The sequence below is a fragment of the Caloenas nicobarica genome, chromosome 2, assembly GCF_036013445.1.
Source record: "Caloenas nicobarica isolate bCalNic1 chromosome 2, bCalNic1.hap1, whole genome shotgun sequence".
Taxonomy (NCBI): Eukaryota; Metazoa; Chordata; class Aves; order Columbiformes; family Columbidae; genus Caloenas; species Caloenas nicobarica.
In genome coordinates this window covers 132,113,884-132,140,329 of record NC_088246.1, presented here as the reverse complement: position 1 = coordinate 132,140,329, position 26,446 = coordinate 132,113,884, and the positions used below count along the sequence as shown (strand labels likewise).

Genomic DNA, 26,446 nt, shown 5'->3' with positions numbered 1-26,446 from the left:
CAGCAGTCCTGTGTGGGAACTCATCCCATACAATGTGCTCAGCTCATGGACCTCATCAGTTAAACATCTTGCTTCTGTTCTGCAAAGCACTTGAGAACATTCTTCAGAGCTTTGCTTTATTTGAGCACAGATATCTTGCAGATGTTTAATTTAAAGCTCATGTGTAGTCCCACTGAAGTAAATGGGATTACTAAAGTACTTAAAGTAATTCCCTGCTGAATCAGGCTTTTAAGGGTAAGAATAAATGTGCCTAATTTTTATTCATGTATCAGATATCTATAAACTAATAGTTTAAACTCAATAGTTTTGTATCTAGTTAATGTTAAATCTCTGGAGTTTAATGCCTTCACCTGCTGCATTTACCATCCCTGCACCAAGGATCTTTTTAAATACAACCCTGCAGCACAGTTTCTGCATACACAGTGTCATCAGACCTAGTGCTATGATGACTTACATAGAAACAGAACTACTCAAGGTAAACTTACTCTCTTCGGCCAATATACAATAAAAATCACCTTTTTTTTGTAAATTATAAATAAACTGCATGTGGACCTTGTATTTTCTGAGCATTACATATGTCAAAGACTTCAGAAAATAACTTTTGTAGGGCGGATAAGAAAATTAGTGGAAGCAATTACATTTATTTTGGACAAAACAGGTGAACTCATTCATCTACTTATAACTACATACTTCTGCATCTATGGAGTCTTAGAACCATTTTTAACTTGATACTGAAAGGAAGTGTCCAAGGAAACAAAATCTGTGGATCCAAAGTATTTAAATACATACATGCTACACATTTCATAGGATTATTACCTACAGTCCGACCAGAAGCAAACACAAAGTCGCATGAACTAAAACTGAGGCTTGTCAATGCAAAATTTGTCTGGAAAAAAAAAATATCTACAACCTCATCAGCAATGAGGCACTTGTGACTTCTTGCATCATCAAGACCCTGGCTGAGTGATGCTAAGAGTTCTCTGCAAAACACTTCTATCCTCACATCTATCAAAATTTATCCCCTGCTGAAAATATAATAAGAGAAGTCTGGTGGTGATAAAGTTATCATCAAGCGTCAACTTCATTTAAATTGATTACTTCATTTAAATGAATACACCTGGAAATATAAACCACATGCAAGATTACCATTCATTTTAGCATCACTTGCAGATCACTAAATAAAAGACCCACTGACACACTTGTGATAACAGAAAATGTACATCATTTCATTGTTCACTTCTGGCCCATCCAATCATGTTGGTTCACCTGATCTAATATTAAGCCTACAAAATTTAAGTCAGGCAGGTAAAACAAAGGACTAACAGGCAGATACTTGTTTCATTAATGCAATGGTCCAATATCTTCTAATGTACAGATATAAGAATTTAGGGCAGCCTTAGCAAGTTATAGGTTCAGGGTACGATAACAGAGCAGACCAACAGCTTCAGGGACAAACAATTTATCTCTAAGTAGCATTACAGTAACACATATACATCAGTAGTGCAATTACCCAAGCCATTACAACGGCAAATCCAGTTATTCAGTCATACAACTATTCAGCTGGAAATGACAGCAAATCCAGTAATTCACCAATACTGAGCCAAATGTGATACCTGAGCATGCAGGCACTTGCACAATCGTGCTTACTAGCAGGAACCTGGGCATTTCTGCTTCTTCAGAGGAGCAGCTGGTACCTGTGAAGGGGCTGGAGGAATCCCACACTCCCTCATCGGACCCACCTCTTCCATTGCTGAGTTGCAGAAGCACTGCCTGGACTTGCTAACCAGTCATACCATTCCACTTCTGCTCCCATCCCTGCTGGTCCTGTCCCTGTTGTGCACAGGGCACAAAGTATTGTGTAAGGCAATGCTGGCCTTACACCTCCACTGTGCCCACAGCACCCAGAAACACTGTGTGAGGCAATGCTTGCCCCACAACAGATAAAACTGGTGCTCAGCAGCTCCAGTTCCACCATGACAACACATGTACTACATAAAAATCTGCTTGTAGAAAAATGCACAATTATAAACAAGGGATTTGTATATCAGTGTCAGCTATAGGCATGCTGACTTCCAACAAGTAGTTCCCCATGCCTACACAAACCATTTAGCTCTTCTGAAATTCTGTTAACACATGACAGGGCTTTATCTTGCATAAGAGGATAGAAAAGAGAGATTGATAGAGTGAAAACACTAAACTCCTCAAAGCACACACGTGATCACCACTATTGTTTCCAATCTTTTTCTTGAATAAGAAATGCAAAGTATGCAGGGCGTAAAAGCTGATGAGCTTAAGAAATACTCATAGGATACTAAACTGAATCTTCTTCTTCAATCCCACCTTCTGCAACCTTTCCAGACTTCTCCTCCAGTCTTTGTAACAGCTTTGTACAAAACCTCATGTAGCAATGAAGGTCTCATTCCCTAACTTGAGCACAATATATAGCCTTGTCTAAGATGCATGGAAGACTTCATGATGTCTGTGCTACAGCAACAACATTCTTGCCTGGTTTTCCACACTCCAAAATGATGGAACAAAATTCCCAGGGCACAAAGGGGCATTGAAAGCTTCCCCATCTTCTCATGCACAAAGCACATGTGTTTGATCGTGTCTTTTACTCTTTGCATGTGTGTCTCCAAGCACGTGCATAGAGTCTTTTACCTGTGCATTTTCAAGCAGAACAAGAAACCCCAAAGCCCCTTGTTGGAACAGAAACAAGGCTTTCTAGCACGCTTTGATGAGAGAGGAGACAACAGGGGCATGTATCAGTTATAGTGCTCAACTCAATCCGGCAAAGAGCGGAGATACTTTGGCACTGAATTGTGCAAGTGTGGCATAAAAATGTCCACAGAACAGCGTCCTGTGAAGCACAAAACTTGGAAATTTACCCAAGTTAAATGGTTATGTTTAATACGCGCAGTAATTTCGTTTAGGTTTAAGTCAAAACTGCTTATAAGTGGGCTGAATTTGGCATAAATTTCTGAAGCTTGACTGTTTCAACTTCTGACGGTTGTGTTCAAATCTTTCATTTGCAATTAAGTTTCTGCTTTTACTCACTGCTACTAACATAACCATTGCTATTTCCCTACTTTTCCAAATCATCTGTGTCCAGATAGTACCACTCCCCATGATTAGTAAGTATGATTCATCCTTTTAACAAAATCCCCATTGAAGAGCAACATTTCCTTTCAGATTTTCTTCCAGTCCTGGTCTATAACTGCAAAAGAACAAAAAGTCAAGGGTTCAGAGATGATGACCTGTGACAACAACTTTCAGTCCCTTCTCCAGTATTTTGGCTGCTATTTCTACGCTTCCATGTTTCTCCTGTCATTTACTCTTATGTTTTTATCTGATTATCGAATATCTAGCAAAGGAGTATTTGGCAGGATTTAGAGCTACAACAAGAGCTTCCTTAAGAAGTTCCTAGCAGCGCTGTCTTTGAAAGGCCTTGATAAAACTCACGCTCCTTGTGCGCCCTTTTTCTCAGCCCATGGAACTGCTGATCTGCCCTTTTGGGCAAGCGGGCTCCGTATGTGGTTTGAAACAGGGGCAAAGCACAACTCGGATGTGTTCTACAGCACGAACTTGTCTTAGAGCTTATAGAAAGCAAAACCAAAAAATAAAATTAAAAGTCACAGGGACCACTTGGAAGCCTTCTCCTTTTGCGTACTTGTTGCAGGCACTGGCAGGTGCAGCAGCAACCCGACCGGGAGCCCAAGGTTTACGGGCAGCGCTGAGGGAGCTCAGGACAAGGCGGTGCAGCCGCGGGGGCCCCGGCCTTCCCCGCCCTGGGACACGCGCGTCCCCGAGCACTGGGGGGCTCCTTTCCCCGGGAGGGCACACGGAGACCCCGCGGCGAAGGGCACCCGCCCGCTCCCGGAGGCCAAACCCACCCGCGCACGGGAGCAGCGGCAGCGGACGCAGCCCGGAGCGGGCCCGCGGGGCGCGCACCTGCTCCGCGGCGGCGGCTCCGGCCGGGGGCGGTCCCGGTCGGGGGGCGGGCAGGGAGGAGCGGGGGGCGGGCGCCGCTTGCCGCCGCCGCGGGGCTGCGGCTGGGCTGGGCGCAGGCGGGCGGCCGGCGGAGCGCTCGCAGTCGCGGGGAGCGCCGGGGCGGTCGGTCGGCGGGAAGGCAGGGCAGGCAGGGAAGGGAAGGCGGGCGGGAGGCGGCGGCGGCGCCGCGCTCGCCCCGCTGCCCTGGATGACGGGCGGCCGGTTCGACTTCGACGATGGCGGCACTTACTGCGGCGGCTGGGAGGACGGGAAAGCCCACGGGCACGGCATCTGCACCGGGCCCAAGGGGCAGGGCGAGTACGCGGGCTCCTGGTCGCACGGCTTCGAGGTGGCGGGCGGCTACACCTGGCCCAGCGGCAACACCTACCTGGGCTACTGGGCGCAGGGCAAGCGCCACGGGCTGGGCGTGGAGACGAAGGGCAGGTGGATGTACCGCGGCGAGTGGTCCCACGGCTTCAAGGGGCGCTACGGGGTGCGGCAGAGCCTCAGCACGCCGGCCCGCTACGAGGGCACCTGGAGCAACGGGCTGCAGGACGGATACGGCGTCGAGACCTACGGGGACGGAGGTGGGCGCCGGCGGGGGGCGCCCCGCGCGCGGTGGCGCCGGGGGGGTGGGCGGGAGGGGAGGGGGAGGGATGGGGGCGCGCCTGCGTGGGCGCGCGCGCCGCGGGGAGGGCCCCTCCCCCCACCCCCGTGCCCAACCGCCGCCCGCGCACCGGCCCCGCGGCCCCTCGTCTGCTTCCCCCGCCCGGGTCCGTGCGCCGGTCCCGGCGGGGAGCGAGCTCCTCAGCGTTCGGCCTCACTGCCCCGGAGGCCCCGCGGGCGGCCGGGGAAGCGCCACAGGTGCCCCGTGCCCGCCCCGCTCCGTGAGGAGCCGCCCGGCCCAGCGGGAGCGGCCGCGGCGGGACGCGGGCTGGGCTCCGGAGCGGGCTGCGCTGCCGGGCTCGTCGCTTTCTCCCGGGCAGCTGGTGGAAACCCGCATCACGACTGCCCTGCGGACAGCTTTCCTTTCTCCCTGCTGAGGCGGCTGCCGGGCTCCCTGCCCGCGATAACGATAACCGGGGCCGGCAGCGCCTGTTTCGGAGAGGCAGCAGGCAGGCGAGCCGCCAGCTCGCTCCCTTCGCGCTGCTCCGCGGCAAGAACTCAGTAAGCGAGCCCTTGCGCCTTGTTACTTTACTAGCGGGGACCGCTTAATGCACTCAATACGCTCGGCTTGTAAACAGGACGCTGAAGGTAACGAAGTGGGTACACAGCTCGTGTAAAATCAATGAAACTTGGGTCCGCCCTCATGTCATAGTTCATATTTTATTAAAATCTGAGAGGGTTTTTAACACACAGCTCGAAGTACAGGCTGTGTTGTGAAATTACACAGGCCCGCCTTTCACATCCTTTGCCGTGAAAAACTAATGTCCCTAGGGTTCAGCTCCTGATAAGGGTGTGGAGAAGACTGGGCTGTCTGCCCTCCTGCTTAAGTTAGGAGCAGTCAAGAAGTCACGGTTCAAAAAGGTCTCTTAGGACTGAAGCTTATTTGAATGGGCAGTTATGGTTATTGTACCTCTATAATTTCATTCTCTGCACGGCAAGTAACTGATATTTCTTTAATTCATCCTTTGCTGCTGTAATGTCATCAGCATCAGTGGAAGTGCCACCTGTGACTTCTGCAGAGTTGCTCTTCAACTTGGTTTGCTCCATTTAGACGGGAAAAACTGGTCTCAGTTTTAGGACTAGAGAGTCGGGGTTTTTTGTGGTTTGGTTGGTTTGTTTTGTTTTTTACAGAAATGTTGCTCGCTTCAGCTTTGAGCAACATGCTTAAGTAACATGCAAGAAACAGAATAAACCAAAATCAGGGGTAACATTCACATGATGCGACGAAAGGACTAACCTATCTTGAATCATGCTTTTATGAGTTTCTTCAAGGAATTTTGGTAAGAGATTTGTGGTCAAACTTTAAGAATTGTGTCAGAGAATAGATTTTTTGAATTAAGCAGAAGAAGAGACCTTTACAAGGTGGGGTCCTTTTTTTTTTCCATTTCTGAAATACAAACTGTAGTGAGTGAGGTAAGATTCATTTCCTTCAGAAAATGAAATATACTGGGGTTTTTTTACCTTGAACTCTTTTAATCCCCTTGTTTATACATATTTGTAGCTGACTGAAAATTGTTTCCTGGTGTGGAAAGTTCTGATGCTGAAAGTCAAAATATATGTTTGGGGATTTGAAAAACCAAGATGACGAAACATGAAAGAGATCACAACTTTAGTTTCCCTTTCACCACACAATAGACTTTTCAGTTTTTATTATATTTGTTTTGGCTAGTAAATTAGAAGCTAAATAATAGCTGAATTTGCAGTGGCCATCTTTTTTTTTTTTTTTCTTCTTTACAGAAAAATGAATTACCATTCCAGTAAATCTTCTAGGAGTGATTTTCTCAAACTAAAGTTCCTTTTTTTTTTTTTTTAGGCTTCTTGCAGAATTTTAAATTCTCAATATAATATTGAGCACTGGAGGTAAATTCTCTAAATTAGACTTGGACTCTACAGAAAATCCTTTGTCCCAAACTGAATGTGAAGTACGCAGTTTACGCTGTAATATTTTTTAGTCTTATTAATGGAAAGCTGTTACCATGGCCCCAGTCTTTTACGTGTTTCAGTTCATATGAACAGAGAGTGTGAAGTCCCATTGATTTTAATGAAAGTGCTCATGAATGAAGCAAAGCAGTACGTCATAGATGTTTGCAGATGTGTTTTTGTGCTCTGGGAACAATAGCCCTATTTGTACACCAGCAGAATGTCTGAAACGTTCTTACAGGGAAACCAGATTTACATATGTGTTTAACATACTGTGAAATATTTGCAGGAAAGCTCTTCCTTTTTTATGACCCGAGAGTGCTGGCATAGGGAAATAACTGTTTAGACCAGGGGTGTCAAACTCATTTTCACTGAGGGCCACGTCAGCCTCGCGTTTGCCTTCAAAGGGCCAAATGTAATTTTAGGACTGTATAAATGTTGGAGTAGTTACGTTTTATAGATTTATACATATATATATATTATTTATAATTTTTATATATATAAAATTTATAAATTTCTACAATTTAACCTACATTTAAACCATGCCAACTGCCACTTTGTTTTCAAACTCACTACAGTCCAGGCCTCCTTGCTGCTATTTTTTCCCCTCAGTATCTTGTTTTAAAATGCATTGGTGATATTAGGAGATGTAGTTGAGGGAGGGAAAAGGAACATAAGCATTGACAGTGTTCCTCGGTGTTTCTGTACACAATGCTTTGCCTGACATGAGTAATACATGTCATGCTGTGTTTAAATGCTTAAAATTGTCACTCAGTCAAATCTCTGAGGAAAACACTCTGAATTATAAACCATGATCCTCCATTCATTGCATCTGCTTATGCTGGGCCTTCAAGTGGCCTGTCAAGTTGTTCCCCCTTGCAATCTGTACTTCCGTGCCTCCTTTGAACTCCCTAGATTTTGTTCTGTGAGGCTACCTGAGCATTTTTTATGAAGGGATTAAGGCCTATTTTGAAATTTCAGTCTGTGTACATTAGTTAGCAGTTTGTGGTCCTGCCAACAACAGGAATAACAAGTGTCTTGCTGTAAGATTGTGAATTGTCGTTCCACAGAGGTCAGTCAGCAGCAAATGCATCCTTAAGCAAAAGTCACCAGTAGTATGTATGTTCCTTGATTTCTGAGTAGTCTTCTTTCTAGGTGTATGCTTATCTAACGTTTGAGTCTAAAAGCATGCAAAAATCTTGATATAACAACAAATTTGTTAAACCACAGAAGATGTAAGTAAAGTATAAGAGCAAGTGGAGTAGTTACTGGGTCCTTGGCCTCTCAGCTTTCTCACACAGCGCAGTTTTAATTTCTAGCCACAAGTAGGCAATGACATTTACAGCTGTAAGACATATTGAAGGGATGGTACAATGTAAGTCCAAGGTGACAGGCTAGGAAATTATAACTTACAGCAACTTGCCAGTGAAAAGAAAAAATATGCTTTCTAATAGTTCTCAGGCTCAAAATACAAACACCTTTTCAGGGGAACCAGTTAAACACCAAATGGATGGTCAGTAGGAGTCAAGGCTGAATGTTTCTTCAGTTACAAAGGATACTAAGCCTAGCTTTTGGAAATTAATGCTGAGCAATGCTATTGTTTTCTGGTCAAATACAGTTTTAAACTAGCTTGGTAATTACAGTGTTAATTAAAATTTTAACAGTTGACCCTTACCGGAGCTGCTTTCAATAGTCAATCATAGTATAAGGTGAAATGGGAAAAGGTGTGCCTGTTGATGTATTCATATTTATATATAGAAGATAGGTAAATATTGCATATGTTTGTATCTTCATATATGGGAAAAAGTTTTTGTCATGTCATATATGCTGTAGTATTTAATTATATTGCACTATTAACATACCTTATGCTCATTAAAGTTTTCTAAAATTTCTTCTCTTGAAGAAGATGATACAGTTAAAGTCTGGTGATATCGATCAAATTGCTCTACAAGTCTCTTGCATCTGTATTCCGGAAACTGCTCTCTGTATGTCATTAAAAAATTTTTCCTTTAAAACATAAGTTGAAAAAAATCAAGGAAAATTAATCAGCTTTCTAGCACTAATATTAGAAGCCTTTCCCTCAATGGATTTGTAATGACAGAAAAGATAGTTGTTACCTGCAAGACTGCACTAAATATCTTTGATACTTTCTAAGGACCAATTCAGTATGAATCTTCCATTTTCTCATTGGCTATTTTCTCTTTAGAAGCTGGCATTGGTTTTATTTCCCCAGTAGAAAGAAAAATTGGACAAGTAAATAGCACGTCAGTTGTCCTTGTTTTAATGCCCTTATGGGCAACAGTGACCACTTTCACCTCCATCTACAAAGTAGTGAAAAATACAAGTCCTAAATTAATTAAGTATTTTTGAGCTTTCCATGTTTATTAATTAAAACAACATATTAGTAAGAGAAAAGGCTGACCTTTTGTACTTTTATAAAATTCCACACTGAAATAACTTGATTCTACTTTAAATCTGACACTCAAATAGCAACATGGAGAGCCATAATTATGAGTTGCTGCTCTAATGTAATATTGTGGTATAATCAAAATTAGAATTAGATTTATTATTTTAAAATGAAATTAAATGGTGCAGAATATTAGGGAGATTGTTGTATGTAGCAGTAAGTATATGTAGCCAGATTCTTAGCTCCAGCATATCATTACAATACTAGGGGGATCCCATATATAATTATGGACAAAATGTAGTCATTTATGCTCATAAAATATTAATATATTTCTGGGAAATGTCTGTTTAATAAAGAAAAAAAATTACAGCGTGGCTGTATTTTTGCAGTATTTACAGAATGCGTCATACCAGTGCTTTGTGCTCATGTTTCTATTTGTTCTTCTCCATATGCTGAGTTTTTTAAAATAATCATGTTTCTAGCTTCAGCACCCTTACAACCAGTGCAGCAGTAGGTATCCAGGATACAGAGAATGAGAAAAGAAACCAAGAAAGTTGTTTGTTTGTGTCAGCAGCCATCTGTTAAAACAAAAACTTTCCACTTGGGAGAATTTTCTACTAACACAAAGTAGTTATGTTGTGGAACTTATCTAGTATTCTACAATAAAGAAAGCACACTTGGCAAATTTAGTTGCATGTTAACACTGAAATATAACTTAGCAGAAGAGGTTGTACAGTAAAGCAGTAATTGATAGATAATTGACATGTACATGACCAAAATAGTATGCTTTTACAAAGGAGATCAAATCTCAAAGCAAATGAAGCTTTGAGCTACATATAAAACTGCAGGTATTTCACAAATATTTTCACAAAAATTTAGTCAGTTATTGAATTTGACATCTGATATTTAGTTCTCTGAAGAATAGATTTTAATAGGTGCTCCAATTAAAGCAGATCAGAATCAAAGAAAGATATTTTAAGAGATTGCTTATTCATCCTTCTGTAAGAATATTCAGACTCAGAACAGTCTTTAAAAAAATAATAAGCAGCACTAGGTGGGCGAGAGACTTCATTTTGAGGAGCTTAAAGCAGTTTAATGGGAATTAGAGTGAAGCGATCTTAGAAAGCAAATTATCTTGTATTTGCCAGTTGTGGGGTTCCTGGCACCTTCCTTTGGAACATCTGGTACAAATGGCTTTTGGAGGCCAGACGTTGGAGTATGTATCTCATCAAAATGAAAATGCCTTTTGAGAACACAAGAAAAAAAATTGTCTGCAATAGTAATCTGATAATGCTGGCTTTTGGCTCAAACACGGCTTTACATGGACTCTGTTACATGGATATCCATGATTTCTCATAGCATAGTTGTTCTTCCTCATATTGCTGTTTAAAGAAATTTACAAAAATAGTTATGATTGCAAAAATGAAATGTATTTATGGCAGAATGGTGTGTAAAAATCTGTTTATTACTGCCTGGTCTTTCTTACATACTGCAGAACAAATGAAGGGCGAGAGAAGTGCTACAGGTTTAATGTTTCTGATCTTTCTGTCACAACATAATGCGGAATGTAGTGCCATGTTTACAATGGTGGGGAGTCCAAAAGTGTTGATATCAAGAATTCATAAAGAGTAAGATATACCGAGGTTTTGTTCTTTCATTCAAGCATATGCAAAAATTTCAAAATATTTAATTTTACAATAGAGGTTTATAACAGTGGATCCAAAGACCCATCTGAAGACAAGACACTTTAGTGGATTGTCAAATATGTCCTGACAAGGAGAAGCCTGTAGTCACCTTAAACCCAGGATAACAGGACATTTACTACTTACTCCTACTTGTTCTTTCTGTGAGCAGCTGGAGGAAAGAGCCATGAGTGTCCTGCTCCCTCCCCTCCCTCCATGCCTGTGTCCCTCTGCAGTTGACTGCATATAACACAGCTTTGCTTCTGCTGACCACCTCCCCATCTGACCACCTTAAAAAAAAATCTTAAGGGAGTCCTGCTTTAGAAATTTCTCTTGAAAATTTTTCCACAGACAGACCCATTCAAAAAATGCTTATGATTATAACTACTGTGTCTTAGTTGCCAAAATAAGTTATACTGTGATTTTTCTGCATTTCTTCTTACCAAAAACCAGAGCTGACAACATAGTATTGCCTGTAGCACACTGGATGTAGGGTACTATGTCTGCTATATCTTCCTGAATTTAATTTCTCCTTGTTACTTTAAAAGGTACCTACCAAGGGCAATGGACAGGAGGGATGCGACATGGATATGGCGTGCGTCAGAGTGTACCCTATGGCATGGCAACTGTGATACGTTCACCCCTCCGAACGTCTCTAGCTTCCCTTCGAAGTGAGCAGAGCAACGGCACTATTCTGCATGATGTCACTTCAGACAGTCCGGCTGGAACAAGAGGAGGTTTTGTGCTCAATTTTCACAGTGATCCAGAAGCCATGGGCATTAAGAAAAAAGGAGGCTTATTCAGAAGAGGATCTCTTCTTGGTAGTATAAAACTTAGAAAATCTGAATCTAGGTCATCGATATCTAGCAAACGGAGCTCCGTCAGGAGTGATGCTGCTATGAGCAGAATTAGTTCTAGCGATGCCAACTCTACAATTAGTTTTGGAGATGGTGACTGTGATTATTGCCCTATGGAAGACCATGTTGATGCCACCACTACAGAAGCCTATATGGGTGAATGGAAGAATGACAAGCGCAGTGGGTTTGGTATTAGTGAGCGTTCAAATGGTATGAAATACGAAGGAGAATGGCTAAATAACAGGAGGCACGGGTATGGATGTACCATGTTTCCAGATGGCACCAAAGAAGAGGGAAAATATAAAAATAATGTTTTGGTCCGTGGAATAAGAAAGCAACTTATACCAATACGAAACACAAAAACTAGAGAAAAGGTGGACAGAGCAATAGAGGGTGCACAGCGAGCAGCTGCCATGGCAAGAACCAAAGTGGAAATTGCAACTTCAAGGTATGTTGTCACAAAATGTATTTGTTTGTCACTGAATTTTCAGAAAGAAAATTGTGTTACAATATGCTTTCGACCAAGAGCTGGTGCATTATGCCTCTAAAACTGTTTGGAAAATAAAACTAGAGAGGAAACAGAGAGTGGTTTGAGGATGTGAGGTGAAGATTGAGTGTCTTCCCATAAGTATGGTCCAGTTATGCTTATTGTGTTGGTGAGGTTTTGGGTAGCATCTGAGCCTCACCAAAGTTGCCCATTTGACATTGAGCATGTCAAGATGCATCTGTTATCTCAGAGATTGTGATATGAACAGTTGTAAGAACAATGGTCAAGGCTCTTGTGCTTAGAGCCTGTTGATTCCGTTGCCAGGATGGTATCTGCCAAACCAGTTCTGTATGAAGATTCTTTTATTCTGGAGCGTGCTTTCCTGCAGTCTGAATTTGTCTGGATCTTCTGACCACCACTTCAAATAGTGGTGGTCATCTTGTCCCCAATCCCCTGCCAAGTGTTTGAGATGGGAGAAGCGTTACAGGTATTAGCAGTGGGGAAAAAATGTCATTTTCACCTAACCGAAAACCAAGCGAAGTTGTATGAAATTGAGTTGTTACAAATTAAATCAGTATAGATAATTTTAACAGCTTTTACCATTAAGTCTAAGTCTGAGAGCTCTTTAAAAAGCTATTCAATTTTTAATGCTTTCCAATAAGTTTCTGTGGCAGTTTGTCTGTTGTTGGGTTTAGTTTGTTTCCTCAGGCAGGCTTTTCTTGAAATATGTTGTGGACCAAAAAAAGAGCCCAGAAATGTGCATGAAAGAAAATCTTCATGCTATTTTAGAAAGAGGATGTCACATTACACTTAGAGCTGAACAACTGATTCCTGATTTAGTGTGGTCAGTAGTGTGTGCGCTCAGTGACTGTCCCTTTTCTGACAGTCATAAAGAATATAGAAAAGACTGAAAACCATGGAAAAGCTAGAATACATTATTAGTTCATAGCAAAAACTAGTTGAAACATAAACATGAAGAAGTTAGCATACTGTTAAATAACCTTTCTGAGCAGTGATCACCTAAGTAACTAGAGGGTAGCATATACTCAATTACTTCTATAAATATACGTAAGGCGTTATATGACAGCATACCACAATAGCAATGCAGAGCAGTAATAGCTAACTTTAAGAAATTACTGGATCCCATTCATGTTCTGTCAGTACATAATAAGTTCTAAAGTTCTGAAAAACACTAGTTCTGAAAAAAATGAGGCGATGGGATGTGTGGATTGGGGAGTCACCGCTTTGAGTTCAGATAAGGCTATTAAAAAGCTGTTAGTCTGAGGCCATTAGTTTACAAGGCACAGTATATACTCTGAAGTGTTTTGTTTGCTGTTCCTTCCCTTCAATTTTAGGTGGAGGACAGAGTTCAAATTACTTCTTTTGGAGCATTCCATGAAAACAATGTTTATTTCTTGAAAAGATGGTTTTGAAAGCACAACAGCAGAAGGCATCGGTTGTAGTGCAGCTGTGACCATAGGCTATTCCTTTGGCTTTTCAGCCGAGAATCTCTGAAACAGCCCCATGAGTATCAGTGTGGGTAGGAAAATTGCAGATTCAGGTTTCCTCTCTTTTCGTAGCCTTTGCGCTAACTGTACTGTCACTGAGTCAAAGGCAAAGAGACCTGACACTTAGGCAACATCAGGCATAAAGATTATTATTAACTTGTGAGTGCGTATTGGACTCACCTAGTACAGATGACAACACCCTTCCCATCTCTCTAGTTTTCAGAATTGTCTTTAGTATCAAGCAGTGGGAGCAAGGTCATGGCATTCTGTGAACTCAGGGACTGTCACATATTGGCAGAGTCAGGAGCGCTAACTAAGAGCCAGATCATCCAGAAGAGATTCTAATAGAGCATTTGGGAAGAAACCTCCACTTCGAACAGTTGCTAAATTCTAGGGTGACTGGATTGGCGCGGTTTCAGGATGAAAGAACTTGCTTCTACCTTACTGAAACTTGAGGACCAGCATTGGTTTGTGACTACTTTTTTAGCAAACTGATATATTAATAATATATTAATCCTTCGGACAGTAGCATTCCTGCAATGCTTTAGATTAATGTGAGGGTGGTAGTCTTGTCTGTTTCCTGATGATCACTACTACACAAAAAAATCCAGGAGGAGCGCTTTTTTTCATTTCTCTAATGTGTAATACAAAGGTGGTTCTGCCCATGTGGCATAACCTCACCACGCACTTGCCTGAAAAACTGTCTGTGCTCAAGACCTGGCAGATGACACCAGCAATGCGTACTTACTGTAGATCTGCATTCCAGCAGAGGAAGAACTCTCTAAGTAGGCCTTTTCTCACCCCCAAAACCATTGAATGTTCAGGTTTCCATTCCAAAAAGCTAGAAACCCTGACTCTCAGCCAGACACCTTCCTTTTCAACACAACCTTGAGCTGTATATGCTGTCTTTCCTATATTATTTATTCCCAAAATGTTTGCCCAGCCAAATGAAACCAGACCATACTCCTCTTCATAGCTCCCTGCTGGTCATGGCAGGTTTGGCTGGTAGTTTGACCTGTGACAGATGCCCACACAGTCATCGACAAGACCAACCACTGTTCTGCTTTATATCCCTGATGTCTTTTTATGTCTCAAAGTCCTCCTTAATAATCTGTGTAGTCTTCCTTTACCTATCACGGCAGTTTAGCGTACAAAGAAAAATCTAAAAGTTGGGTTAAATGTTGCTTCTCTGAGCCTGAATTTACATTGGCTCTCCTGACTCAGCCTTTGGGTTTTTGAGGCATTTGTACTGAGGTGGTTTTGGTATAACAGCAGCATTTCTCAAGAGATATCAGATCACAAAATTGTGTGATGTAAAGAAAACTGCTATATCAGGGAAATAGTTACCAGCCTCTGCTACACAGATCTATCCAAAAGAGATTATAAATTAGCAGTGAATAAAAATGCTTTTAAAATGATACTGCTGCTTAAGAGTCTTGTTTGTGTATTATAGTTTTACTAGCTATAATTAGGACAAAATATTACACTGTAAGTGTAAAAATCCCAGAATTTGAGGAATTTCAGAAGTATGTTCGATATTTTTCCATTTTAAAATATTAAGAGGCTTTTAAAAATCATTATTATAGGCAGTAATTAGGTCAAATTCATCTTTAACTCATTTATGCTAAAAGCAGTCAGATTTGCTCTATATGCCTTTTGGGGGCTTGGTGTCTAAAAGGAAAACTTGCCTTCCAGAAATTTTTAATAAATTCTTTTTTATGCTATTTCAAGTACATGTGAAATGCTTCAAATGTTGGAAGATGTACATTTGGAAGAGCTCTTTGAAAGATGTTAAAAAGCCCTAAATGTCCATTCAACCAAGAGTCAAATAAAAACTTGTTTTGAGGATATCAAATAATATAATTGAGGATAACAAATCAAATAATAACAACTTTAGAGATTTTGAACTTCCTTTTCATGGTTGTCATGTGTCTTAGTCAAAGGAGATACCCCTCTGCAGTTCAATATGAACTAGAATTATATTAGAGCACTTCTTTCCTAGTATGAAAATCACTTAAATTCTCATTAGAGGAGCTATTTAGTGTGTTATAATAATTTTGCCTTCATCAACACGACAGTATAAACTGTAATGTTTTTGCAATTAACTTTCAGAGTTTGGACATAAACTTGCCTTCTATTACTCAGTATCACTGGGTGGTTTTAAATGTATCAGTCCTGGAAGTAAACATGTAGTACTGGAAGCAGAAGGAATGAGGTTTGTTTACATACAACCCTTCATATACCTGATTGTTTCTAGAAAAGTCACTGTTAGGGTTCAGAATTCAGCTCTCAGAGCCAGGTGCCTTTTTTTGTTTTCCCCCCTGTAGATTTTTTCTAGCTAACGCTCAACTACAAATTCTTTGAGTGTTGACTCTCTGAAAAAAAAAAAAACTCTGCAGTGACAAAGAGGAACAAGATAACAGTACAGTGAGAGTAAGAAATATGAATCGGAAGGTAGTGTGTGGAGGTAAAAGGAGAAAGAAATGAAAAGGAACGTTTTTCCTTGTTGATATTTTCCTTATGCTCCATTGATCTTTCTGGTCATAAAACAAGCAGGTTAAAGAATGGTATCTTCTTTTTTATTCTCTTTTCCACAGAAGCTAAATACTTTTAATTACTCTGAAACTCTGAGTGAGTTTTAAGTAAGGTGTACTGTCATAATATGCTGTGAGAACTTTTGGCCACCTTGAAAGCAGTATTGTAATGGGTTTTCATTACATGAGCACCTGAGGTTTGGAGGATAATGGTGCCTTTGTGTGAGGCACTGCACAAACAAATTAGCCTGTCTAGAGACCTTGCAGTCTGGGAAAATGGCAATGCCCAACAGACAGAACAACATGGCAAAAGACCCTGAAAGGACCTGAGATCAAGATAACAGTAAAACCAATATCTTGCAACTAATAACATAGAGCAATTCTTCCTTGTTAATTAGCTGTCCGTGCTCAGATGGCAGTGACTAGAAAGTCTCTAGTCTGGAAGACCTTTCAAGCGGAGCATGGAAGGAGAATTAACTTGTGTCTTTTCTGCAGTGATTTCTTTTTCAGAGTAGCTCTTTTAGACAGCTCAGTTTTACTTTTAACATGTTTGTGTCCAGGTATACAGAGGCTATGGCTTGTTTCAGCCTTTATTTTTTAACAGAAACTATTGAAACTCTGATTATGATCCTGTGTGATGAGCAGCCTGCTTTGTTCTGCGCAGCTGCAAAGGAGCCTCAAGTTGGTGGAGGGGCCACAGGAGGAAGGTGCAGGAGGATTGACTTGGTAGCAGAGACCCAGTAGAATGACTTTGATTTTGTTTGGGAGTGAGCCTGCTCCCACAGCCTGGACTTTCTTGGGTCCCCGCTCTCCCTGGCTGTCACAGTGGCCTCCTGGAGCCAGTAGCTGTGTGATATTCGACGCTGAGGATGATTTAGGGAGTTCGATGTACTGGAGGCCTGGCCTGGCGCTGCCCCCTCATCATGTTGGCTTCAGGTCACTGGGCAGCACCTGCTGCTAAATGGCACAGCTCAGTTGTCCGCCCCAGAGCTCCAGTGTTCACAGTACAGCAGTTACAGAAGAAACCAGTGCTTATATTTTTCATAACCTTAATTCAGAGTAAGTTTCACTATGCTGTGCTGCGTGCAGTGGGTTTTTGTGAAGTGCGTGGAACTGTCAGGAAGGAGTGCTAAATGGTTTAGATCCTTTGTTGCATTTATCACCTTGTGTGACCAGTACTCTCGACTTGACCTGAACAAACTGTGATTTCTAGGGATAGCTGGAATTATATGTATGTGGTAGTATAGTTTGTGTCCACACTAGATGGCAGCTGCCAATCATTCCAAATGGCACTGAATTATGTGCACCACACACAGCTTTCCATGATGGATTTAGCTGACTCTACCAATCTCATTTTACTCAAGAAACTAAACTGGACACTTGCAAGACTAGTGCCTCACATGTCTTTGAGATGCTTTACTTATTATAGCTGAAATATGAACATTGTGTTTAGGAATAGGATCCAACAAATACCAAAGGTATTTATATAAGACTGCTTGCTTTAGTACAAAGAGCTGCCTAAAGTTCAAAACAAAATCAGTTTTAATCATTTTACTACATACTGCATTTGAAGATAACAACTAAAATGCTTTGGTAAAACTTAAAATAAGTCTTGAGCTACTATAGATAGGGGTTTTAATGTGAATTCTGCATTCTTTAGGGGAAACCATATGTTCCTTGAATCCTGTGGGAGTTACATCACTAACTTCAGTGGGGCACATTTTCACTAAGGTTTCACAAACAACTTGTTGGTAAAAGAATATAGTCTTGGACTGTTCCTCTGTTATTTGCTATGGAATGAATAATACATCTGTTTGAAATATACAAATTGTATAAACATTGCTACAGAGATTTGATTTCTTCATATTTAATGCAATAAGATTATGGAGCCAAAAACATGCAAAATTACTCCTGTACTATCCCTCAGCTGGAAATTTAAGAAAGCCTCAAGTGTTTAACTTTTTGATCAAATTACCTATATCCAAATAGACCTACCTACAGCCATAAGCCTGAAGAGGGATATGATTTTTTAAAAAAAGGCAGTTCTGGAGTATAGCAAATCTTACTTTGTGTTTATATTAGACATAAAATTGTTACCCTAGAGTTGCTTTTCTAACTTGGTTGAAATCAGGAGATTACTGATTCAAGTTTGAAGATATTCTCTGCTTTCAAAACATAAACGACCCAACATTGCACCACTGCTTTTAAAATAACCATCTAAGAAAGCCTTTTTATGTATACAAACCTTTTTGAAATGTTTCTTTGTTCAGATGGGTAAGGATTTTTTTGCCCAGTTTCCAGAATACTTAATTTAGGAGCTGAAAGGATCTTTACAGTGGCAGCCCAGCAGATGTATGTGAAAACTAATGCTTTTTTTAATGATACTGACATACGCTAGCAAAAGCCTTTTTTTTTTTTTTTGAGCCAAAGAAGATGAGCTGTTATGCAGATTCTTGCCTTATTTTTTACGCAGCATCTTATTTTTGATCTGTATTACAACAATTGTTCAAAAGCTAAGCCACAAACAGCATCTGTCTGTACTGACTTTCAGGAGAGTTTCTGTGATGGAACTAAATCTCCATTTAAAAAACAAAATCTGGATCGTTTGTATTGGCTAGTCACATGAACCATAGAGTAAAGCCATTAGACTTTATTGATCGCTATAAAAATATTCTCAAAACCAAGACATTTTATATTTCGACTGCATTTAATATGACTACATACATATGGCTACTAGTACTAGTCAGAGCTTGAGTGATTTACTTGTTTTTCTCAAAGGCTAAACCAGTTAATACAGAACCTTCCCAGGTTCTTTCTTCAACAAAATAAGAAAACTTACTGTCATCCAACTGTAACATTGTCGATCACTACTCTGCAGAGTAGGATATTTTTCAGTTAACAACTACAGCAGAAAAATAGTCATTTAAATGATTTATTTAATGTCCCCTACGTTGATCTAATTGTATGTTTCCCAAATAATAATTGATTAGTTTTCTGAAAACTGCTGTAGTTCAATGAGTAATGTTGTTCGTTTGAATACTAATTGATCAGTGATCCATATTGTGACTTCTGTTCATTTTTCTGGCAACTAATACTTTTTTCTATTTAATACATCTAATAGATATATTTTCATACATATTTTCATAGACTGACTTGCTTTCTTTTGCCTACCTCACTGTGATTTTCCTCCGTTCTTACTGCTCTGTTTGTACTTTGTTATGTTCTCTGCTCTTGTTGTCTGGGGAGGCAGAAATGCAGTCTCTGTGGTTGGTGACCAGGAGTGAATGTCTCCTTATGAACTTTGTCTCCCCTCAAGCCCATGTAATTGTTTAACATTTGAAATAACTTGTTGGTTATTCTTGTTGCCCTCTTTAGATGTTTTCCCAGTTCTGCTATATAGATTTAGTATCCCAAGAGCTCATTCCAGAGGTCTCTGAGGTCACCTCACTATATTTATGAAGTTAGGGTTGTTCTGCCTTACATATCACTCTTACACTTAAATTGAACTTCATTTTCCATTTAAGAGTGAACAGTGAGTTTTGTGCAGCCCTTCTTTGCAGTTGTCCCTCAGACTTCTTTTTGTAACACTGGCATTCATAAGTTCTGCCACTTAGCTGTTCATACCTTTTACCCAACATTTATGAATATCATGGGTTTCCAGCCCCGAGCCCTGTGGATATCCAGTGGCTGGGAAAAACAATCATTTAATCTATCCCATTATATTCTGTTTCTGAACTAATTTTTTATTCACTTAAGCATTTATTCTCTTTTTCAATCTCAATTTCCTCCAGTTAGTTTCGAAAGAGCTTCTGGTGAAGAATGCTACACTTTGGTCCTGCTACATGAAAAGCAGGGATTGATGGGAAAAGATAGTATTACTGTTTTGTATTGATGGCCAGAAATTTCCTTATTAGCATCTGGCTAACATGAAATCAGTTAATGTGAGTTCTCAGCTCTTGTGTTCTAGTAGTTTAAGAAGAAAGGCATGTATTTCTTTTTCTTTTACCGCTCTGAATCTGGTAGACTGCTCTTACAGCTTGTTTAGTTACTTTACTGCTATAATACAGTACCTCCACTTTGTGCTTGCCTCAGTTTACTGTTATACATAAGATGAGGGAGAGGTCATTTTGCTGCTGCTTTACTTTTCTTTCTGGTTTGGGGGTGACTTATTTCAAAGATCATTCTTCCTCTGAATTTTTAGAACACTTAATAAATAAGTGTTTTGGATTATGACAGTCTTACAGCTCCGCAAAAGGACTTAAAATCCAAATGCAGAAGTAAGCGGGACTCAAAGAGGTTGTTGAGGTGGTTGTTTGGCAGATTCAGGCATGCATCACAGCACTGATTTGCTCGCTTGGAGCTAAGGTTTCATACCTGTTCCTGGTTAGAAACTTGACTTCCATAGGGGAAAGAACGCCAAGAAATCTTAGTTATGGCTAAGCTGACGTGACTTCATAGGAACTGGCTCTGTGTATGTATTCAGCTCAAGTTCATTCTTTAAGCTCTGTCACTTAAAGGAATTTATGGTGTCAACTGTATAAGCATTTTAGGAACATCTCAAAGACAAAGAACATATTGCCAAGCAGTAAGATACAAAATATATTTCGGGAATAATAAGGAAACCAAAAGATAAAGAGTGTGAGCCAACAGATGTCAGTTGTCAGGATGCTTTGTGCAGGTGCAGTGCTGAAACACCTTAAGCATTTAGGCATCTTTTTCTTATGTCTGCTGTCTGGAGTCCTGCTTTTACTTTAACATATCTTCACCAAGGGCTTAATTTCACTTTTACTAAAAATCCATAATTATGTGCATTCTGGATTAAACTTTATAAAAAATATAATTTGCTGTACTAGTACTTGTTATGAAGAAAAGACACTGAGCATTTTCATGTTAAAGTCTGTATCCATGATATGCACAGAAGCGATGCATTTCTGATGGAAAAACTGCTTAGTGGAACTCCTGGGATGAACATTTGTTAGCAAAAGGATTAGAAAAGTGGATGGAGATAGCATTTAGCTTTTAGCTTTGCTGGGCCAGTGGACAATGAATGCAGAGAGCAATTAGTCAAAATTATTGTTCCAAATAAGTTCATCGAGGAGTTTGTGCTAAATTTGACTTGATGTTTTCTTCAAATTTTAGTTGATCAGAACGTGCTCTGACTTTTAACAGTTCACTCAGAAGTTCTGACTTTGAGATATAATGGATATTTGATTTGAATTCATCTGCCCCTTGCACTTGCAATTATTAAAAAGCTATAAAAGTGGTCTTGAGGTTTGTGTAGTAGTTAAGTTGTGAGTTAACTGCTAAGAGATACACTCCCTGCATAACACGATGAGCTTTGGCTGTGGGGCCTCAGTGGCGAGTGGACAGTATGAAAGAGCTGGTGTCTCTTTCCAAAATTTCGGAACACAGTACAGAGAGGTAAGCTATCAGAAATCTCTGACACTTTTTTGTACACTGAGATTTTTGCCAGGCTGGAATCATTTCAATATAGAACACTTTAATTTTTTGACCAGTATAAAAAAAGTCCTCTGAAATGTTGAATTTTGTCCTGGTGTTTGAGCAGGGGTCTTTCAAGCACTGATCTGGTGAAACCTGCAAGCTGGCATCCTCACAGCAAAAGCCCTATGTATTTACTATTTAGCAACATATTTAATCAGCTGTTTGTAATAATGCAGCCATTTTTGCTTGACAGTTCAAAGAACATCCTGACTGAGTCTGTTAATATCCCCAGTAGCAAGCATTGTAAACTCACTTTTTCTTAGTTTTCATAGTCATATTTTTCTGTGATTTTAAATTTATTAATATAGTAAGCATTTAACATCCATCAGCACAAGTGTAGTAAAAAGGAGCTGAGAGAAAAAATTGAAGACTCGAATTTTAGACCTATAATAAAAATACATTAGTATCTCTATGGTTACTTTACTGTCTGTTCTCTAAAAGTACTGTTTTTTCCAGAAAAGGTAGAATTTGCTTCAGGATTCCCATAAACTTCATATGCCACACAGAAATTGCCTACACACTTCATTTTCTATTTTCTTGGCTATCTTGCGGTGTCATCAGCTTGTTTCACATTATGAGATTGCTGTTTGAAGCATTTTTGTGAAGGCTTTCCTTCTTTGTTTTAGTTCTTCTGTTCAATTATTTATGTATAAGTTTCACCCATTCCCAATCATTAATAAGGCCTTGTTTAGGAATGGATACCATTAAGAATAATTTCAGATACTTTTTTGTTTTCTAGAAAAGATAAATGCCTTGTCAATATCCCCATGTTTTGACCCTGTTACTGCTATCAGCTTAATGCATTTTCTTCTCCTGGAAAGAAATGCATTAGGTGGATTAGCAAAGCACTAAAAATATCTTTGCTTAACCACCAAATTATATAACCACCCGAATTCTGTTGGCTGCTGGTCTCAAACTGTGATGCATTTTAGAAATCTGCGTTTCGCAGCGCATCGAGTGAAAAAAGTTTTTGGCTTACATCACATCTTCTTTCAGAGTTTCAAATATATTTTTTTTTAAATATAACTGTTCATTCAAAAGGTTAAAAGTATAATTTACTGAAAGCTGCTGAGAGCTATTGTCAATTCCAAATTTGAAAATGCTGCCACTTCTATGCAATACATTCCTTCTTTTTTTGTCACTCTAGGATGGCATGCCTGTTTTCTTTGAGTTTGTGGTTTGTTTTGGCAGAGGAGTATTTTTTAATGAATACTAATTTAGATCAGATTCACTGCTGAAGGCCATGGTACTCTGAAATGAGTCATTTTTCTAGAAAGCTCTTTACATATGCAAGAGATTTAGTCACAATGAACAGCTGTAGAGCTAAATGTTGTCTTTTTTTTCTGCACTTTCTGTATCATTTGAAATAGAGGATTTTCTAGAGTTAATCTATTCCAGACACCTGTGTAAGGAGAGAACAAGAGGAAAATTGTTAATCTTCCCTTAGATTAATTAAATCTTTGTCATTTTAAGATTTTTCTCTAAATTTATCTTAAAGATCTGAAGTGATTGATCTCTCAGTATGCTCCTTGACTATATAAGTAGGACTAACAGTAAGTTGATGCTATACCTCAAATTCTCTTTGCACTCGTGAATGAAGAAAAAAGAGGCTCAGTTTCAACATGTAGATCAGAGATGTCCAACTCATTTTCAGCCATGGCCACATCAGCATCGCGGTTGCTTTCAAAGAGCCAAATGTAACTTTAGGATTGTATAAATGTAGGAGTAGTTACATTTATACAGTCCTAAAATTACATTTGACCCTTTGCGGGCAACCGCAAGGCTGATGTGGTGCCGGTGAAAACGACTTGGACACCCCTGGTGTAGATAATTGACTGAAATGCTCATTAAAAATGTTTGTGATAACTTTGTAGACTGCTGGCTTTTTTACATTTCTTTATGGCAAAAAGCTCATGTTGTTTTGCAGTAGAACTGTTGCCTGTGGTTGGGTTGCCTGTGATAGGGCTGCAAGATTTTGTTCTTTGTAAATGTGACACTTGTATCCTAAGGTCAACCAAGTGTCACCTTAGTTACATCCTTTCCTGCTGTTTGTTTTTCTATTGTGTAGCTGTAATGAAAAAGAAAGAAACTGAATGCACGAAAAAAAGGAAATGATGCTATCAGAGCAATCCCTTTACATGTAAGGGAAAAGACTCTACATACAATCAACTGGCTAAAGGGCATGAGAACATCCTGAAAAGTAATTGGGCACCTTTTGTTGAAATACTCTGATAGATCCCATTAACAGTGTTGCTCAGAAACAATGCCTATAGACAGAGGAACAATACCATATTTTTTTCCCTTTATTCAGTGCCAACAAATGCAGTTATCATAGTATACAGCATCATCTTAAAGCTAGTATTGTTTATATACTGCTTCTGAAGGAGTATGTACACTAACTTTCATTGGCAAGCTTTTTTGTGCTTTCACCGATGATGTTCTTCACAAGTGAGTGAGAGAAGCCTATGGCTTTTTCAGGCCCTTCTCAGTGTTCATCTCTGCAGTCATGTGTCTTGTAGAGTATAAGAGCTGAAGTTGCTACTTTTTGTTTCTAATTGAACTTCTGTCTGCAATATTTGTTCCCACATGTTCCATATCATCTTTTAAATTGTACCGAGTCCAGGACTTGTTCACTAAATATGTTTTAAATGGCTGAAATGGTGGAATCTAGTCTGCTTGTCACTGTGCAAACATTAGCAAAATATATGCACTAATAATAATGGGAGCAATGAGAAGATTATTTCCTGTAGGTTTGTTGGGGGTTTTTTTTGAACTCTGTTGTTTTGTTAAAATCCAAGAATATCATCCTCAAAAGCACTGTGCTGGTAAGAATAAACAATTCGGTTTTTTTCTCTTTTCCCTGTGACTTACCATGAAGGAAATCCCAGACTTCTGGTCTTCAAGGCTCTTGTTTCTTGTCAAAAGGAAATAACTAGTCTCTGCCCGTGGCTTTTGGACTGTATGCAATTGCTGCTAGCCACTAGAGAGAATGGAATCAAGGCATTACAGCTGTTTTTTTTGCCTTTCTGCTGCTGAAATATGGCTTAATATTTATGTCAAAGAAAATAGTCACAGATTTTTATAATTAAAAAACCCACACCTTAGGTAAAAGCATTATGTTGAACCTAGTGAATAAAGCAGTGAGTTCAAGCACAAGCATTTTAAATTGGAAGACCACATTCTTCAATAGCAAGAACAAGGAAAGATTGGCATGATTCAGATTCTGGTAGTTCGAAGTGAAAGCAGGAAAGTTACAATAGGGAGGATCCTTGGCATGCATAGGAGTGTATGAATATTATTATTATTATTCTCAGAAATTTCTTTTCTTATTAAGTTAATCTAAAAATTACAATCAAAATGGAGATATTTTTGTGAAATTTTAATATGAAAAGACTCGAATGCTTCCATAATATAATTTTAAATAACATACCCTTTCATGACCCTAAAAGACACCTTAAAGTGTACTTTATAAATCCTAGAGGTCAATTATGCAGTAGTAATGTGTTCATTTCACTGCTTTTTATTGTACCTTTCATTCTGAAGGAATGACTTGGCTTTACATGCTCAGATCAGCAGCTCATCATTGCTGTTACTTGGCTAATTCTGAGGTGAAGAGAAGCTGGAAAGGAATATACAGTATGCTGCTCAGCAGATGAAGGGGAAAAAAATTAGTCAAGAGTTTTCAAAAAATGTGACTTACTATTAAAATACTTCCTGTGATGTTGCTCTCTTCAGAAGAGTTTTAATCAAAGAACAGATAAATGGCTTATAGTCCATTTACCGTGTAGCTTTAGAAGATCAAAGTGTGAGCTGAACCTGGCAGGTTTTTAATTTATTCTTCACATAATCCATTGGTGAAATATTAAATGTTGGCCATGCTGACATCAACAGCAAAACTGATTCCAGTGATAGCAGGATACCACTGATGGAACCATGTTTTTTGTGAGTTGCATGTTTTGTGGGAGTCACAGCCAGTTAAAAGGCCAAAGCCAAGATACTAGAAGTTCCCAGTTGGACCATCAGGCATAGTCAAGTATAGAGGCAGTCCAGTTACTACTGAAGGAAACCTTTAGGTCCTCACTATGCTGCCTTAGATGTCCACTCTTCACAATTCACTGAGAAACTAAAATTCTGGGCTTATTTTATGAATTTCAAAGGAACTAATAGAACTTCCTGAGTTTTAGTCCTTTCCGTTTGCAAACAATGAAGCTTCTGTAATGAATCTGTGTGTCACATTCTGTCTGCTGTTACCCATGCTGAATGCTGTACCATTTTACACACTGACCCTAAAAACTCAGAGATTTGAGTATGGTACCGCTCAATATGAGTCAGAGTGACATAATTTATTCTAGAAGGAGAGGTCAGCTCAGTTGCTGAGAATATCCATATTTTTGGACATCAGGGTTGGGTGGTTGCCTTGAAAAGGTTAACTGAGGATACAGTTTTGTGGTTTGTTCCTCTACTAGAGAGTCTGGTTTCTGGATTTACATATATGTGAGAAAAATTATTAACAAATTACATGGGTTTGCAATGGAAATAGCTGATTATGCAGGTTGCTGCTTCTTACTACTTTTCGCAGTGCAGCTGCTTTTGTATTGCAAGGATCCTCAGTGTACTAGCTAACCAGAGAAAAGTATCTTATAAAGCATGATTTTTATTTTTTGTTTTTCCTCAGCTTTGCTTGTTCGGCCCATGTTTCTGGAAGGTCATCTAGATTGTGGTGCCAAATTTGGCTGGCTAGGTGCATGTACCTCTTACCTAGTGGCAGGGAGTGCTGGGTGGCTTATTGCATGTGTGATACGACAGAGGCTTCCAAGAAAAAGAGGGTGTTGGAGCCATTCAGACAGCTGGCTCCCAGCTGAGCTTTTTCCCAAAGGATCTTTAGGAGCAGGC

General features: G+C 39.9%; 1 protein-coding gene across 4 annotated transcripts in view; it reads left to right on the top strand.

The window, feature by feature from the left end:
* The first annotated feature begins 4,046 nt into the window (after window positions 1-4,046).
* Window positions 4,047-26,446, top strand: part of JPH1 (junctophilin 1) — an 83,704-nt gene continuing 61,304 nt past the window's right edge. For all 4 annotated transcript variants that reach the window (XM_065627354.1, XM_065627353.1, XM_065627352.1 and 1 more), the window contains exons 1-2: window positions 4,047-4,577; window positions 11,214-11,970. In XM_065627354.1, coding sequence (XP_065483426.1) covers window positions 4,199-4,577; window positions 11,214-11,970 — 1,136 coding nt within the window. In that variant the 5' untranslated portion in view covers window positions 4,047-4,198. The remainder of the gene's footprint in view (window positions 4,578-11,213; window positions 11,971-26,446) is intronic.